This window comes from Schistocerca cancellata, chromosome 7 (genome assembly GCF_023864275.1).
Source record: "Schistocerca cancellata isolate TAMUIC-IGC-003103 chromosome 7, iqSchCanc2.1, whole genome shotgun sequence".
NCBI classification, from domain to species: domain Eukaryota; kingdom Metazoa; phylum Arthropoda; class Insecta; order Orthoptera; family Acrididae; genus Schistocerca; species Schistocerca cancellata.
Window position 1 is genome coordinate 606056035 of NC_064632.1, and position 16811 is coordinate 606072845.

At 45.6% G+C, this 16811-nt stretch overlaps 1 protein-coding gene across 1 annotated transcript in view; it reads left to right on the forward strand.

Moving 5' to 3' along the window:
- The window catches only part of LOC126091892 (cadherin-99C), a 631851-nt gene that overhangs the window by 269396 nt on the left and 345644 nt on the right, over positions 1–16811 (forward strand). Inside the window, exon 2 of the mRNA XM_049907188.1 lies at positions 5697–5818. Within this exon, the coding sequence (XP_049763145.1) occupies positions 5722–5818 (97 nt within the window). The 5' untranslated portion in view covers positions 5697–5721. The remainder of the gene's footprint in view (positions 1–5696; positions 5819–16811) is intronic.

Consider the following 16811-nt stretch of genomic DNA (forward strand, 5'->3'; position numbering starts at 1 on the left):
ACCGGCGTGGCGCAGGAGCCGTAAGTGAGTAGAAGGGTGGACCCAGTAGCAGATGCAGCAGTGGCAGAGTTAGTTCTGAGCACCAGCACATTCGTCTCCCGTGCCGTGGCTTCAACTTTTGTGCTACAGTAGTCAGCCACTTGTGAATGAACCTTCTGTTTCAGCTGCAAAGAAGATTTTTAAATAGTTTCATTACACAGCTTAATGTGCGTCTACATCTACATCGTGCTTGGCAATCCACGTAGTGGTGTGTGGCGGAGAGTACTTCTGGTACCACTAATTCATCCCCCCCCCCCCCCCGTCCCTAAACCACTCGCGAATGGCGCGTGGCAAGAAGGAATGTCGGTAAGCCTTCGTATTAGTTGCTGTTTCTCCGATCGATTTTCTCGTCGTGGTCATTTCGTGAGATGTATGTGAGAGGAAGCAAGATGATTGTCCGACACTTCCCGTAAAGTGCTCACTCAAAATTTCAACAGTAACTCACTCAAAATTTCAACAGTAAATCTCTCTGTGGTGCTCAACGCTTCTCTTGTAACGCCTACCGTCAGGAGTTTGTTGAGATGTCTGCACCGCTCACACGACTATAGAAAGCCGTGACGTAAGGCGCCGCGCTCCGTTGGATCTGCTCTGTGTCTTCTACCAGTCCGACCTCGTAAGTACTCCGTACTGATGAACAACACTCAGTAATCGGTCGAACGAGGATCTTGTAAGCCACTCCCATCGTGCGCGAGTTTCATTACCTCAACATTCTTCTTCTAATGTCAGTCTGTCATCTGCTTTTCCTGCTTTTTGTTTATATGCGGTCGTTCCACTTAAGATCGCTCTGGATAGTTGCTCCTAGATATTTTACAGTAGATACTGTTTCCAGCAGTTTCTCATCAGTCGTGAAGTTGTGCAGTAGCGGATTTCCTTTCCTCTACGGGGTGATTCAAAATAACTGTACACAGTCGTGAATATAATGTATGCATCAAAGTAAGAGTAAAACTTTAAATAAAGTTTTGTCTGAAACTTGTTCATTTCCGAGATATGCATCAGAGTAGGGACAGAAGTGCACCACAGACAACTCAATATTAATCCTTCTCGGAAAGCAGTGACACGAAGGGACGAGAAATTCAACACAACTTCGCACTATATACGTGTTCAAATTGATGTCCGTGGCAACAGTGACGTGACGTGTGGCCTGCAGAGACTGAACGCGCCGGCGGGAGCGCAGCTGACGGCGCTCACCTGGATGGAGTGTCTGGGGCAGACAGTGCGGGGCAGGCAGTGCTGCTGGCTGTGTGCTGTGCTCAGCACCAACTTTCTCCGCTCACCGTCCTGCTAATGCCAGTTTCTTACATGTACTTACTGCATTTCCAAATGATAGCATTCACTTTTTGTGTGACGCAGTCTTCTTCTGATATTACAAAAATCGCTCCGGAAAACCAACGTTTTTTCAAACGTGAAAAACTCTTTCGCGATACAATATTGTTGTGTACCTATTCAAATCCTATTCATATTTAAAACTGTGGCAGTGGAGAAAATCTTCTCGGTGCTGTTTATGTGCGACATTTCTACTCTACTACACACCGTTAATTATCAAGTCAAATCAGTGTTTACCAAACTGGACTCGCGTTCGGGAAGACGTCGGTTCAAACATGCGTACGGCCATCAAGATTTACATTTTCGGACATTTTCCTAACTCGCTCCGGGCGAATGCCGGGACTGAAAGGGCGCGGAACATTCCCCCACCCACTCTCGAAAAATCCCAGCCTGTGCTCCATCTCTGATGACCTCGTGTGGGCGGGGCGTCAAACCCAGCATTCCTCCCTCCCTTCCTTGAAATCACATTAAGACCAAGTACAGGGCTATTACAAATGACTGAAGCGATTTCATAAATTCACTGTAGCTCCATTCATTGACATATGGTCGCGACACACTACACACACGTAGAAAAACTCAAGAAGTTTTGTTCGGCTGAAGCCGCACTTCAGGTTTCTGCCGCCAGAGCGCTCGAGAGCGCAGACACAAAATGGCGACAGGAGCCGAGAAAGCGTATGTCGTGCTTGAAATGCACTCACATCAGTCAGTCATAACAGTGCAACGACACTTCGGGACGAAGTTCAACAAAGATCCACCAAATGCTAACTCCATTCGGCGATGGTATCCGCAGTTTAAAGCTTCTGGATGCCTCTGTAAGGGGAAATCAACGGGTCGGCCTGCAGTGAGCGAAGAAACGGTTGAACGCGTGCGGGCAAGTTTCACGCGTAGCCCGCGGAAGTCGGCAGGGAGCTAAACGTACCACAGCCGACGGTTTGGAAAATCTTACGGAAAAGGCTAAAGCAGAAGCCTTACCGTTTACAATTGCTACAAGCCCTGACATCCGATGACAAAGTCAAACGCTTTGAATTCTCGGCGCGGTTGCAACAGCTCATGGAAGAGGATGCGTTCAGTGCGAAACTTGTTTTCAGTGATGAAGCAACATTTTTTCTTAATGGTGAAGTGAACAGACACAATGTGCGAATCTGGGCGGTAGAGAATCCTCACGCATTCGTGCAGCAAATTCGCAATTCACCAAAAGTTAACGTGTTTTGTGCAATCTCACGGTTTAAAGTTTACAGCCCCTTTTTCTTCTGCGAAAAAAACGTTACAGGACACGTGTATCTGGACATGCTGGAAAATTGGCTCATGCCACAACTGGAGACCGACAGCGCCGACTTCATCTTTCAACAGGATGGTGCTCCACCGCACTTCCGTCATGATGTTCGGCATTTCTTAAACAGGAGATTGGAAAACCCGATGCATCGGTCGTGGTGGAGATCATGATCAGCAATTCATGTCATGGCCTCCACGCTCTCCCGACTTAACCCCATGCGATTTCTTTCTGTGGGGTTATGTGAAAGATTCAGTGTTTAAACCTCCTCTACCAAGAAACGTGCCAGAACTGCGAGCTCGCATCAACGATGCTTTCGAATTCATTGATGGGGACATGCTGCGCCGAGTGTGGGAGGAACTTGATTAACGGCTTGATGTCTGCCGAATCACTAAAGGGGCACATATCGAACATTTGTGAATGCCTAAAAAAACTTTTTGAGTTTGTGTATGTGTGTGCAAAGCATTTTGAAAATATCTCAAATAATAAAGTTATTGTAGAGTTGTGAAATCGCTTCAATCATTTGTAATAACCCTGTATTTTCACAGCAAAAAACATTTCGGAACATTAGCAAATTGAAACTAACACAATTTTTCATTTTGAAGACAGAGAAGTTGTTAAGATATCAAAGAAAATCAGTTCATGCGTAACTCCAACGTGATTCGTTAACGAACGTTAGTTGGGACCATACACATATGAAGCCACTTTCTTCACAGCTATTTTGGACTGACATTTACTTGACACACATTGGTTCGTTTCAGAATGGACGTACCCGAAACCGATCACAGACTAAATAAACATCTGCCTGCCTCTTTTTGCATCACTTAGTTCACTTACAAAAGACCATCTTCCATTTCTAGGTACAAGGTGATGCACGGCCAATGAAGTATACTTAATCCCCCTCACGTTATGTACCTAGTTTTAAAAATATAGAATTTTTACTGACCATAAAACTCTCCAACCGAAGAATTAACCGTACGTTCGGGACTTTCTCTCTCTCTCTCTCTCTCTCTCTCTCTCTCTCTTGCTCTCTGCCCCCCCCCTCTCTCTCTCCTCTCTGTACAACTCTTCCTTACCGTCGACTATGTGCATTTCGTTCCTACTATCTCTGTCCTTCTCCTACTCTCCCGTTTCTCTGTCCTTTAGCCTTGTTCATTGTTTCTGCAAACGAGATTTTGCGTGGTAATTGAAGTCGCTTACAAAGAAACGATAAATCGGTTGGCATCATTGGGATCCGGGGCGTGAGACAGCCTTCTGCAGCTGTGAAGATGGCAGTATTTCGCACTGTTTTATTCTGTGGTTGAGTAGAATTATAAAGTTTTAGACGATTCAAACTCCGTAGTAGCATTCTAACCATTGACACACAGTCAACACGGGTTTAGAAAACATCGTTCCTGTGAAACACAACTAGCTCTTTATTCGCATGAAGTGCTGAGTGCTATTGACAAGGGATTTCAGATCGATTCCGTATTTCTGGATTTACGGAAGGCTTTTGACACTGTACCACGGAGAGCAGCGCGCTTCGTTACAGGATCATTTAGTAATCACGAAAGCGTTACGGAGATGATAGATAAACTCCAGTGGAAGACTCTGCAGGAGAGACGCTCAGTAGCTCGGTACGGGCTTTTGTCAAAGTTTCGAGAACATACCTTCACCGAAGAGTCAAGCAGTATATTGCTCCCTTCTACGTATATCTCGCGAAGAGACCATGAGGATAAAATCAAAGAGATTAGAGCCCACACAGAGGCATACCGACAATCCTTCTTTCCACGAACAATACGAGACTGGAATAGAAGGGAGAACCGATAGAGGTACTCAAGGTACCCTCCGCCACACACCGTCAGGTGGCTTGCGGAGTATGGATGTAGATGTAGATGTACCACACATGCGGCTCGTAGTGAAATTGCGTGCTTCTGGAATACCGTTTCAGTTATATGATTGGATTTGTGATTTCCCGTCAGAGAGGTAACAGTTCGTAGTAATTGACGGAAAGTTGTCGAGTACAACAGAAGTGATTTCTGGCGTTCCACAAGGTAGTGTTATGGGCCATTTGTTGTTCCGTATCTATATAAACGATTTTGGAGACAATCTGAGCAGCCATCTTCGGTTGTTTGCATATGACGCTGCCGCTTATCGACTAATAAAGTCATCAGAAGATCAAAACAAACTGCAAAACATTTTAGAAAAGATATCTGAGTGGTGCGAAATTTGGCAGTTGACCCTAAATAACGAAAAGTGTGACGTCATCCACATGAGTGCTAAAAGGAACTCCTTAAACTTTTGTTACACGATAAAACAGTCTAATCTAAAAGCCGTACATTCAACTAAATACCTAGGTATTACAATTACGAACAACTTAAATTGGAAGTAACACATAGAAAATGTTGTGGGGAAGGCTAACCAAAGACTGCGTTTTATTGGCAGAAAATGTAACAGATCTACTAAGGAGACTGCCTACACTACGCTTCCCCGTCCTCTTTTAGAATAGTGCTGCACGGTGTGGGGTCCTTACAAGATAGGACTGAGGGAGTACATCGACAAAGTTCAAAGAAAGGCAGCACGTTTTGTATTATCGCGAAATATAGGAGAGAGTGTCATAGAAATGATACAGAATTTGGGCTGGAAATCATTAAAAGAAAGGCGTTTTTCGCTGCGACGGAATCTTCTCACGAAATTCCAATCACCAACTTTCTCCTCCGAATGCGAAAATATTTTGTTGACACCGACGTACATAGGGAGGAACGATCACCACGATAAAATAAGGGAAATCAGAGCTCGCTATACGAGATTGGAATTATAGAGAATTGTGAAGACGGTTCGATGAACCCTCTGCCAGGCACTTGAATGTGATTTGTAGAGTAGCCATGTAGATGTAGATGTGGATAGGTAGGTGAGACAGTGAGTTACACGTGTACCAAGTTTGGTGGAAATGAACCCAGTGTTTTAACAAGACATTTGGAACATACTGTACGTACATAGATGCCTTTTGATAATATGTGTGGATTCGCGGGTCGCAGCTCGTGTAGTGTGCAGAGTGGCTGACAGAGCGCGTGCTGTGTTCCAGGGTCGCCGCCGCCGCCGCCGCCGGCATGCAGCCCTCCTCGCGGTCCTGGGTTCGACCCCGGGTGCGGGCGCTTGCCGCGCTCCTCGCCGCCTGCCTGCTGCCTTTAGCCGCCGCCAAACCAGGTACGCCTGCCTGTGTGCAGCCACGCCCTGACCTGTGCGCCCCACCCTCACGCGCTGCTCCGCTCTCTCCCACTTGCACGCCACACTTGTACGACTGAAGATGAGCGCCCCTCCGCCAGCCTCCTGCAGCAGTGCGACCCACTTCTCCGACGAAGTAGCGTTTGAAGATACCAAGATTTCCGAGCGCCGTTAAGTGCGCACTGCTTCCAAAAGACTACCAGCTATAGGAGTATGAAACCGGAATTTGGTTGCAATAATTACACGTCTGTTTTTTGAAACTGATAAGCAATATTTTATTCAAAATATTTTCCATTGCTACTTATACGTGTCTCCCACCTCGCCGGCAGGTTCTTTTGAAGCGAACCAGTCAGCGAGCCATTAGCGTACATTTTCATACCAATTGATGCATTGTTCAGCGAGAGCGTGTCCCAGAGATGCAAACAGATGATAATCGGATGGAGCCGAGTCTGGAGAATGAGCCGCATGCCCTAGAATTTCCCAACTGAACGCCTCGATCGTTTCCCTGACCCATTTCGCTGTGCGTCATGGGGCATTATCACGGAGTAATATGACTTTGTCTTGCCTTTTTCCATATTCCGGTCGTTTTTCACGTAATGCTCGATTTAAAACGATCATTTGGTGTTGGTAGCGATCAGTGTTAACGGTTTCACCAGGTTTTAGGAGCTCATAATAGGTGAGACCCTTCTTCCATCAAACACAGAGCATTGTCTTCTTTCCAAAGCGAATTGGTCTTGCAGTGGAAGCCGGCCTGGGTGGCCGAGCGGTTCTAGGTGCTACAGTCTGGAACAGCGCGACCACTAAGGTTGCAGGTTAGAATCCTACCTCGGACATGGATGTGTGTGATGTCCTTAGGTTAGTTAGGTTCAAGTAGTTCTAAGTTCTAGGGGACTGATGACCTCAGAAGTTAAGTCCCATAGTGCTCAGAGCCATTTGAACTGTCTTGCAATGGATGTCTGTGGTTTGCCTGGATTCACGCATGGTTTACGACGCTTAGGATTCTCAAAATATATCCATTTTCACCACCTGTCACTATTCGATGGAGAAACGACTTTCTTTTTTATCTGGCGAACAGCATTTCACAAGTGGTCTTTCGATTTGCTTGCTGTCTTTCATTTAGTTCATGCGAGACCATTTTCCCACTTTGTCTATATTTCCCATAGCTTTCAACCGAAGACAAACTTCTTAATGCGTCACATTCAATTGTTCCGCGAATTCCTGTTCAGTTTAAGTATCGTCTTCATGCAATAAGGTCTCCAATTCGTTGTCTTCGGACTTTTTCGGTGGTTTCCCGTGTTCGTCGATTCTCACGTCGGAATCACCACTTCTGAATTTTTTGAACCACTCGAAACACTGTGTTTTCCCGAGAGCGTGTACGCCGAAGCTTTGACAAGCATTCGATCCGATTCTGCAGCACTTTGCTTCAAAAAATAACAGAAAACCAATGCTATCTGCAAATCGTAGTTCGTTGGCACAAAACTCGACATGTTTACGGGTTTGAAACAGATACTGATGTACGGGTCTTGGGTTACTGTGTGTTGACATTAGTCGTCAGCCGCTGCAGGGAGCAGACTGTGCTGCAGACGCCGCCTCACGGACCCTGCACTGACCGTCTATAGGGAAAGTCCGGCTTCACACTTCTACACCTGGTAAGAGATGTGCAGTGCAGGAGTGTTGTAATCGAGAAATAGCTGGGGCGATTCCAGATAATAGTAACTTGCTTTATTGACTTTTATTTGAATTATATACGATTACGCGGACTGGTCTGACACATGCATCCCCTACCCAATTGAACTCGCTTGCTTTGTCAACGTCCAGAGTTTTTACCACCGATCCTACCGTTCCTTCCGTTACGGTACTCACGATTCGCCGATGCCTGTGGACGTCTTCTACCAAACTATCCCTTCTTTTACTCATGGTCCGGTACAAATCTCATTGAGCACCTCGGCAGTCTACCCATCCGATGTCGAGCATTCTTCTGCAGTTCATACTTTCCACTCTTTTCTTGTCTCAACTGCTTGCCGACGCACGTCTAACTTCCGTTCCAGACTGCACTCCAGACACACGCCATTATGAAACACTTCCTAACACTTATATTTATATTGGACGTCTAGAAATTCTACGTCTCCGGAAATTCTGTTTTCGCTAATGCCCGTCTGCGTTTATAGTCTCGCTATTTCGTCCGTCATCAGTTATTTTACTGCCCAAATAGCGACACTCATCCACTGCTTTTCGTGTTTCATTCACTAATCTAATTACTTCTGACGTAATTCGACTACCGTTCCATTACCGTTGTATTACGTTCATAAATATTCGTCTTATACGACTCTTCGAGAGGCTAACCATTCGACTGGATTTGTCTTCCAAGTCCTTCGCTGTATTAGACAAAATTGCAGCGTAATTGGCAAACCTCAAAGCTGTTACCTTTTGCCCCTGAACTTTACCTTCCTTTTCAAATTTTTCTGTGGTTTCTTTTGCTGCTAGCTCAATGTGCAACTTAAATTGCATCGCGAATAAGCTATAACCATCTTCCACTCCCTTCGCAAGTGCAGTTTCTCTTTCATATTCTTCGGCTCTTACACTTACAGTATCGTTTTCGCACAAATTCGAAAGAACCTTGCGGTGCCCGTATTTTATCCTTCCTACCTCCAGAATTTGACAAGAATGTATTCCTCTCAACATTGTCAAAAGCTTTCACTAAATCTACAAATTGTATAAAAGTAGGGTTGCGTTTGTTTCACATGTATTCTAAGATAAATCGTAGGGACAGTATTGCCTCGTCTGTTCCCGGATTTTTCTGCAACCCAAACTGATTTTCCGGAGGTCTTCTTCTACCAGTTTTTCCACTCTTCTGTCGAGTATTTTGTAGGCATGATTTATTAACGATGGTTCGGTAGTATTCACAGCTGTCGGCACCTGCCTTTTTCAGTAACTGACGCGTGAATTGTTCGCTTCCGGACTGTTATCTGTTGCAAGCGCCCCGAGTTTTTCGTTTTAAATCGTACAAGTATTTCCATTGCTATTAAAAATTAACATTGAGCAATGTTCAAGATTATCTGTATGGGGCTAGGAATCAATATAGGACTGGGGGAAGTTATTTGATAGTTTTTAGCCCGATTTTTCTCGAGGGTTCACGCTAAAAGATATTGACGGTGTTTCCATCAATTATGGAAAAAAAGTGTTGCGAGCATTGGGCTGGGAGTACATGGAGAAGTCGTGGGAAGAGTTGGTTTGGCATACACACACAGAGTCTGGGATATCGGTGCGGTGGAGGCTAGCCACTGTAGGTGTAGGTGGAGGGGTCGTGAAGGACACGGGCAGAGACGCAGCGGGGGGGGGGGGGGGGGGGGGGGGACGAGACGGTGTCGGCTGCCGTGGTGCGCGAGTGTGCAGACTGCGGAGCTCTCAGGTCGACTGGAGGATTCGTTCTCATAGAAGCGACGAACTAGATGGGGTTGGTGAGCAGGGGAAGTACAGTACGGTGTAGAATATTACGCGCACTAAGTTTTTCTCGTTTATTCGTGATTTCATTTCCTCGAGTGAGGGAGGACGGCAACACTGTCGATATTACTTGGGCAACATCGGCATTTTAATTCGTCAGGGGAATTTGTAACATTCGACGTTAAAAAAAGAGATAAAAAATACAGAATCCATTTATTAGATAGAGACAATGCCCAGAATGAGAATGGCTGTGCAATGCCGGAGGCTAATGATCTGCTCCTGACGAAGGTCGATGTCTGCGCAGTGAAGGAGCTGCGTGGGCGTCAGCTGCCAGCGGCTCAGCGCGGGACTGGAGCTACGGTCGTGTAACGAGAGCCTGCTGTGGGCGTTGCATTTTACACGTTCCAGTGTAAACGTGCGGTCAACAGAGCCTTCCTGTAACGGGTGGCATAAGAAGCGAGGGCCAGAAGTCACGGAGGTACTAGTATCCAGTACGGTTTTCTGGACCAGGAAGCGAGAATCGGTTCAAAAATGGCTCTGAGCATTATGGGACTTCTTTGGTCATCAGTCCCCTAGAACTTAGAACTACTTAAACCTAACTAACCTAAGGACAGCACACACATCCATGCTCGAGGCAGGATTCGCACCTGCGACCGTAGCGGTCGCGCGGTTCCAGACTGTAGAGCCTAGAACCGCAGGGCCATTGCGGCCGGCTAGCGAGATTCGGTGTGTGACACATGTGGAATACGTGGTGCGAAGGTGCGGTCGCCAGGAGATACTGTATTACTTGTGGCAGTGGCTTAGGAATGCGCGGGTACGTTGGTGGCGGTGGGACGGAACCGAGGGGTGCTCCTGTGGAAGGTGAAAGACGACGCCAGGAGCTGACGTCACGTCTGCAGAAGGAAATGCCGAGGTTGCCTCTGCCGCGCCTGCGTGACGTCACGACCCCCTCGCCCTCGCTCCTGGGCCGAGCGCACTGCGAGGGTACGTTACGCGCTCACGAGCACGGCAGCGGTACTCGTCATTTCGTTGACAGCGTCTGGAAAACAGGTCATGAAGTGATCGTCATTACAAGCAAGAGAAGGGTCGTGGGGCTCTAGTCGATTTAAGTCAGGTGACGCTGGGGCATCGACGGGAAATGAAAGTAGCGAATAAGTTTTCTTGTTTGGGCAACAAAATGACTGACACAAGTAAGTCTAAAGAGAATAGAAATGTAGACTAGCAATAGGAAGAACATGTTTTCTTATTAAAAGAAATGTGTGAACGTCGCTGTGAGACGTGTGCGCCTGCTTTTGCATAAAGGCCTTATTTCGGCGAGTGGTGACCTTCGGCGGCTTTCCTTCTTTCTGATAACACAACAAACATGGAATTACTAGCTGAGTACCCGGTGTTATTAGTGCAAGTTTTCAGGTCATCTCCTCCTTCCCATCTCCTCCGCCCTGTCTCCTTTCCCCCCCTCCACTGTCTGTCTCCACCTGTGTCTCTCTCTGTCCTTGTGCTCCTGCCCCCTCTGTCCATCTTCTCCTGCTCCCTCTGTCCATCTCCTGCTACCTCAGCCCCCTCCCCTCTGACTCTACCTCCTTCTGTCCCTACATCTGCTCCTCACTCCTTTCAATCTCTTCCTCTCTCCGCCTCTCTCCACGTCATCACCCCTATCACAGTAGCAGGTTGCTGGTTCTTACCACCACCCTCCACCAGTATGCCTTTCCAGCTAGTAATATGTGTCTTACGTTTGCGTGAAATCGATCCAGGGGTTTAAGGAAGAGTTTTTCACCTAAGGCTTTGCACATGTCAGTGCATTTCATTTATATTTAACACATTTCGCATACATTTCTGCATATATTTTACCGCCATCTGTAGACAATTTCATCCTCAGATTCCACATTACGCAGCTCAAACCCTATGACGTCATGTCTTCTGAACCGTGTGTTGTTCAGTGACATACTGTCTGCAAATGTGTCGCGACTTCAATTAGTAGTAAAGAAGTAACAAATTAAAACCTCGTGCCTGATCCGGCAGGTTTACTGCACGAACAGCGAAAATGTATTAAGACATAAACTTTTCTCTTTTCATCAGTTTGTGTCGGTTGTCAGAGAGTAAAAGCTTTATAAAGACTTGGAATTACGCATAAAAATTGTTGTAGGTCACTAAGAACTCTCACTCTCAAATACCGGATGATTAACGTCTGCGAAATCAGCTCCTCTCACAGGCAGCTAGTTCTCTTACCTCCACAGCGATTCGCTCAAGATAGTGATGTGTGTATCAAGTTTAGTTCAAATCGGCGCTGTTGTTTAATGGGAGATGTTGAACATACATACACCAACGGAAAAATGCTCCTATCGGAGCACAAAAAATGCGAAATATCCCTGTTCACTTAAAAATCTCCGATTGAAAATTGGGGTACCAGCTGCCCCATTCCACCTTCCTCAGCACCTTTAGACTGTTTCCCAAAAGTTTTGCCAAGCGAAAATATTCGCGCTTTTTTTTAATGTGCGGCTTACCTCAAACTCCCTGAACCTCCCGTTACTGTATCTCACTCCGACCTTCTAATCGTTCGCAGTATGTCGCTCATACCCATCCATTCCCAGTTACCCTTTCTCACTCACTCATTCAGCCCAACTCGTTGTCATTGACTCTCTGTGTCTCTCTGTCGTTGTCTTCTGTGCCACACCCATAGTCCCCTTCGTTCTGTCCTATTTCTGCAATCTCTTCTCACTTCCATTGTCTCCCTCTTGCTCTCTCTTAATGCTTATTTCTCATTCCTTCCTTCCCGCTGCTACGGTCTCTTCTGTCACTATCTCTCTCTTCCTCGTTATCATTGCCCTATACTCTGTCTGTCTTTAGCACTTGGTCTCACGTACTTCTACTTTTTGATTCTTTTTATTCCTCCCTCCCGCGCCCTATCGTTGCCTCCTTCACTCTTTTCCTAGCACTGTTCTATCAACTATGTTCCACTGTCTCTCTCTTTCTTCCATGCTGCCATTGTCTCCTTCGCTCTTTCTACGACACAACTACTGTCTACTGTCTTCCAGTATTTTCCGTCTCTTTGCCACTGCCACTGTCTTCTGCTCCCTCAACATAAAAAAAACGCGAATATGTTCTCATGTCAAAATTTTTGGGAAAATTTTTAAATGTGCTAAGAAAGGAAAACAATGAGGCAGCTGCTACTCTGAATAAACAGGAACCTATCCGCATTTTTGTGCTCCCCTAGGAGCATTCATCCGCTCGTTTCTTTCTTTTCCCTGCTGCAGCAGAGCCTGTAACTCATATGAAAAGAAATGTATTGGTCAATAAAATTTAGATAGATAAGTTATGTGAAATTGAAATAACGCAAACCTAAGTTTACACCTCAGTCCGGATTTTACTTGCAAAAATATTTTGGATCTACTTCAGTACTACAACATGATGTTTCCAGATTATAACGGAGACACTTTACAGCATATTTGACCGTGCTACATCACTTCATAAACTACGGTTTTACCTCACACTGGATTTTGCGTGCGTATTTTATCTATAGGTAACTGTGTTTCGTGTATGGTAAAACTTTGAACCTCTGTACCTCGGAACCGGATAGAGATATGAGGAAAATTTTCAAGTTTATTCAAGACTGGGATCTTAGAAAAGCATCGTAAAAGTTACAGCCATTTTTGTGCATAGCCGCTTCAGCATACAGGGCTGAGGTTTGGTAACCAAAAACCAAGTTTTTGGGGTGTTTCTCGATACCGAACAAGACTTTTTTGGAAACAGGTAGATGGTTCCTTCTGGATAAATGCTTAGAGAACACACTTTTAAAATTTAAGCAGTTTACTGCGATTTGTTATTTATACTTCGCCCCGTACCGGATTTTACGTGTAGAACTAGGGTAGCTTTGATCCTCTTGTCTCTTGGGGAAAAAAAGTATTTGTTTGGTTTTTCTAGGAACTGTCCATGAACTAACGGCGCCTCCTTTAAGTCCGTCAAGCCCACCATAGACCACATGAACTGCAAAAACAACCAATCGGTATGCTCCTTTTGTTTCAGCGGAGAAAGTGTGCAACATTCATACTTTGTCGCTGTGCTGCTGGATAGCGACACTAAGATGATCCTTCTATTGGGTATACAAATGGTCCCTGGCCCAATGGTTATCCAAAACAGTTGTTACTACCTTTTTATCACCAATAGAACTCGAGTTATAACACCGGAAAATGCCTTTTTATGCGCGTCGTTTTGGAACGTATTAGCGGCAGTGAGAACAGACATCAGCAGTAGGAAGGAAGGATAGATACATTAGCGATAAGAAAGAACAAGGAGACTGAATGAGTGAGTGAAAATGGGCAGATGGGTGAACGAATGACAATTAGGGGAGCTTGTTGGACTTTGAGATGCATGTCAAAAAAAAAAAAAAGCGCAAATATGTCCGCATCCCAGAGTTATTGGGAAAAATTTTAAAGATGCTGAGGAAAGTGAAATGAGGCAGCTGGTATCCCGCTTTTCAGTCAGTCTTTTAAGGAAACAGGAACATATTCGCACTTTTTTGTGCTCCAATAGTAGCAGTTTTCCGCTGGTATGTAAATGACCAAGTGGAAAGCGTCGGAAGCTCCATGAGGCTTTTCTCGGATGATGCTGCTATATAAAGAGAAGCCACAACGCTTGAAAATTAATGCAAAATCCAGGAAGATCTGTAGAATGGTTCAAATGCCTCTGAGCGCTATGGGACTTAACATCTATGGTCATCAGTCCCCTAGAACTTAGAACTACTTAAACCTAACTAACCGAAGGACATCGCACAACACCCAGTCATCACGAGGCAGACAAAATTCCTGACCCCGCCGGGAATCGAACCCGGGAAACCGGGATCTGTAGAAGATCGACGCTTGAAACAGGGTTTGGTAGTTCACCATCGTCATAAACGAAAGTAACACTTTGCTCATAAATAGGCAGAAATACTCATTGTTTCACGATTACATTGCATAACAGTCAGTGGGTTAAGTTACGACCATAAAATATCTAGGATTGTGGGTACTGAGCGATTTAAAATGGAAAGACGACATTAAAATTGTCACAGTTAAGTCAGATGCGAGTCTGACATTAATTGGAAGAAAACTTAGGAAATATAGTCTACCGACAGATAAGGTAACTTACGAAATCCTGAATCGAGCAATAATTCTTGAATATTGTTTGTCAGTCTCGGATCTGTACCAAAAAGCATTGATGGAGGAAGTACAGAAGATCCAAAGAAGAGCAGCGCTTTTCTTTACGGATTCGTTTAGTAAGCGCGAAAGCGTCACGGAGGAGCTCGTGCAAATCCAGCGACAGACGCCGCGAGAGAGGCGCTCTGCACGAGGCCGTAGATCCATGGAAGTCCGTCGGAATGCGCAACGGACGTGAATGGATGCAGGTGAACAGACAGGATGCTTACGTACGTGTCACCTGTCAGGGTCGTATCTAGACGTATCAGGGGTCCCATATCACTCCAACTGCAGATGCCGCACACCATTACAAAGCCTCCACCAGCTTGAACAGTCCCCTGCCGACATGCAGGGTCCATGGATTCATGAGGTTGTCTCCATAGCCGTACACGTTCATCCGCTCGATACAACTTGAAACGAGACTGATTCGACCAGGCAACATATTTCCAGCCATCAACAGGCCAATGTCGGTGTTGACAGGCCCAGGCGAGGAGTAAAGCTTTGTGTCATGCAGTAATCAAGGCCATATCGATGATATTCGTGCTCTGACACTTGTTGATGGCCTAGCATTGAAATCTGCAGCAATTTGCGGAAGGCTTGCGTTTCTGTCATGTCGAACGATTCTCTTCAATCTTCGTTGATCCCGTACTTGCAGCATATTTTTCCGACTGCAGCGATGTCGGAGATTTGATGTTTTTCCGGATTCCTGATACTGACGGTAGACTCGTGAAATGGTCGCACTGGAAAATCTCCACTTCATCGCTACCTCGGAGATGCTGTGTCCCATCGCTTGTGCTCCGACTGCAACACCACGTTCAAACTCACTTAAATGTTGATGACCTGCCATTGTAGCAACAGTAACCGATCTAACAACTGCGCCAAACACTTTTTGTCTTGTATATGCGTTGCCGACCGCAGCACCGTATTCTGCCGGTTTACGTTTCTCTGTGTTTGAATATGCATGGCTATACCTGTGTCTTTGGCGCTGCAATGTAAATCTGGAGGATTGCGTTACTGATGATGTGGTACAGTTAGTCATTTATACATAAGTATGGAGAAGGATAGAAGGGAAAACAGGACAGAGTTAAATAAAAGATGTTTCGATGAAATGGGAGACGGACGTTTTAATACACGCAGAGTGAATATTGAATTCTGTATGGTAAGAGTTGTCATTTTAACAATTACCGTAGCAAAACGCAATATGTTGACAACTTATACCCGTTAACTTTTGTCGAACTAAAATTTGTGTGAGAAGATGTTTACGCCTTTCTCGCGTAGCAGCCGTCCGGAGTGTACTGTATATTGGGGGAATTTACCGTTTGGGTTTCTCGATTCCACTTTAATATTCGTCCATCAGCCCTAAGAATGTTCTGCAGGCGCACCGTCAGCCCGGTGAGGACAGACGAGGCGTAGACATATTTAGGTGGAAATATTTTTTATTCCAGTCTTTGATCACAATATCAATTCTTTTGACGAAGTTCGATTTCAGTCAGTAATGACCATCCTCAGATCTACAATATAAAAATATATACACCTAGTGAGCAGGGTGTCTTTCAACACAATACAGCATTGCGTATATTTAGGTGGCGTCAAATCGCAATACTTTTGATTTGCACGGAGAAAGCGGAAGTTTATTTTTTGAGCGTAGTACAGTGGGGCGCAGCCGGATTTGTTTGCAAGGAGTCAATCGTGGTGAAGCCGAGAGGTGATACGTCAGAAACGTTGGGTTATTCAGTACGGAGTCAGGGGGGAGCCAAGTGGCGACCGTGCGGTGTGAGCAACAGAACAGCGGACGCCTGTCGCAGTGGCCGCGGGCCACGGCGTCGACAGGGGCAAGCGGCCTCTGCCGAAGCGACCGTCTTCAGGTGGATTCGCACTTGCCGGAACGTCTCCGTCACGTAACAGTCACGTTGGTGAACGTCGACGGGCAGAGGAATTTCTGAAATTCGTACTATACGGTACGTCAACGTCGTGACGTTACAGCTGGTTCATAAAATACTCACCAGAGGCGCTGTTTAGTAGTTCGTGGTAGACCGTCATAAAGTGCCGAAATTTAACGTACAGCAGTTTCCAATGATTGCGGTTGCACTCGATGATGAGGAACAGAGACCAAAACAGATCTGAGAAAAATGTTAAAAAATCGAGACTGTGAAAGAGAGTTCCACACTCTCTACAAGGAGCTGGCGCAGGAGGAGTTATCTTTCTGTAAATATTTCATAATGTCTGTTCACAACAGTTTTCTTAACTGTTAAGCAAGATACGCATAAAAATTACGAAGAGCAATTCAAGATTTAGGCGGCCAACATCACCTCGCCGCAAGCTGAGGGTTTGCGTACGGTATGCCTAGATGGGCCGTTTTAGTGTAC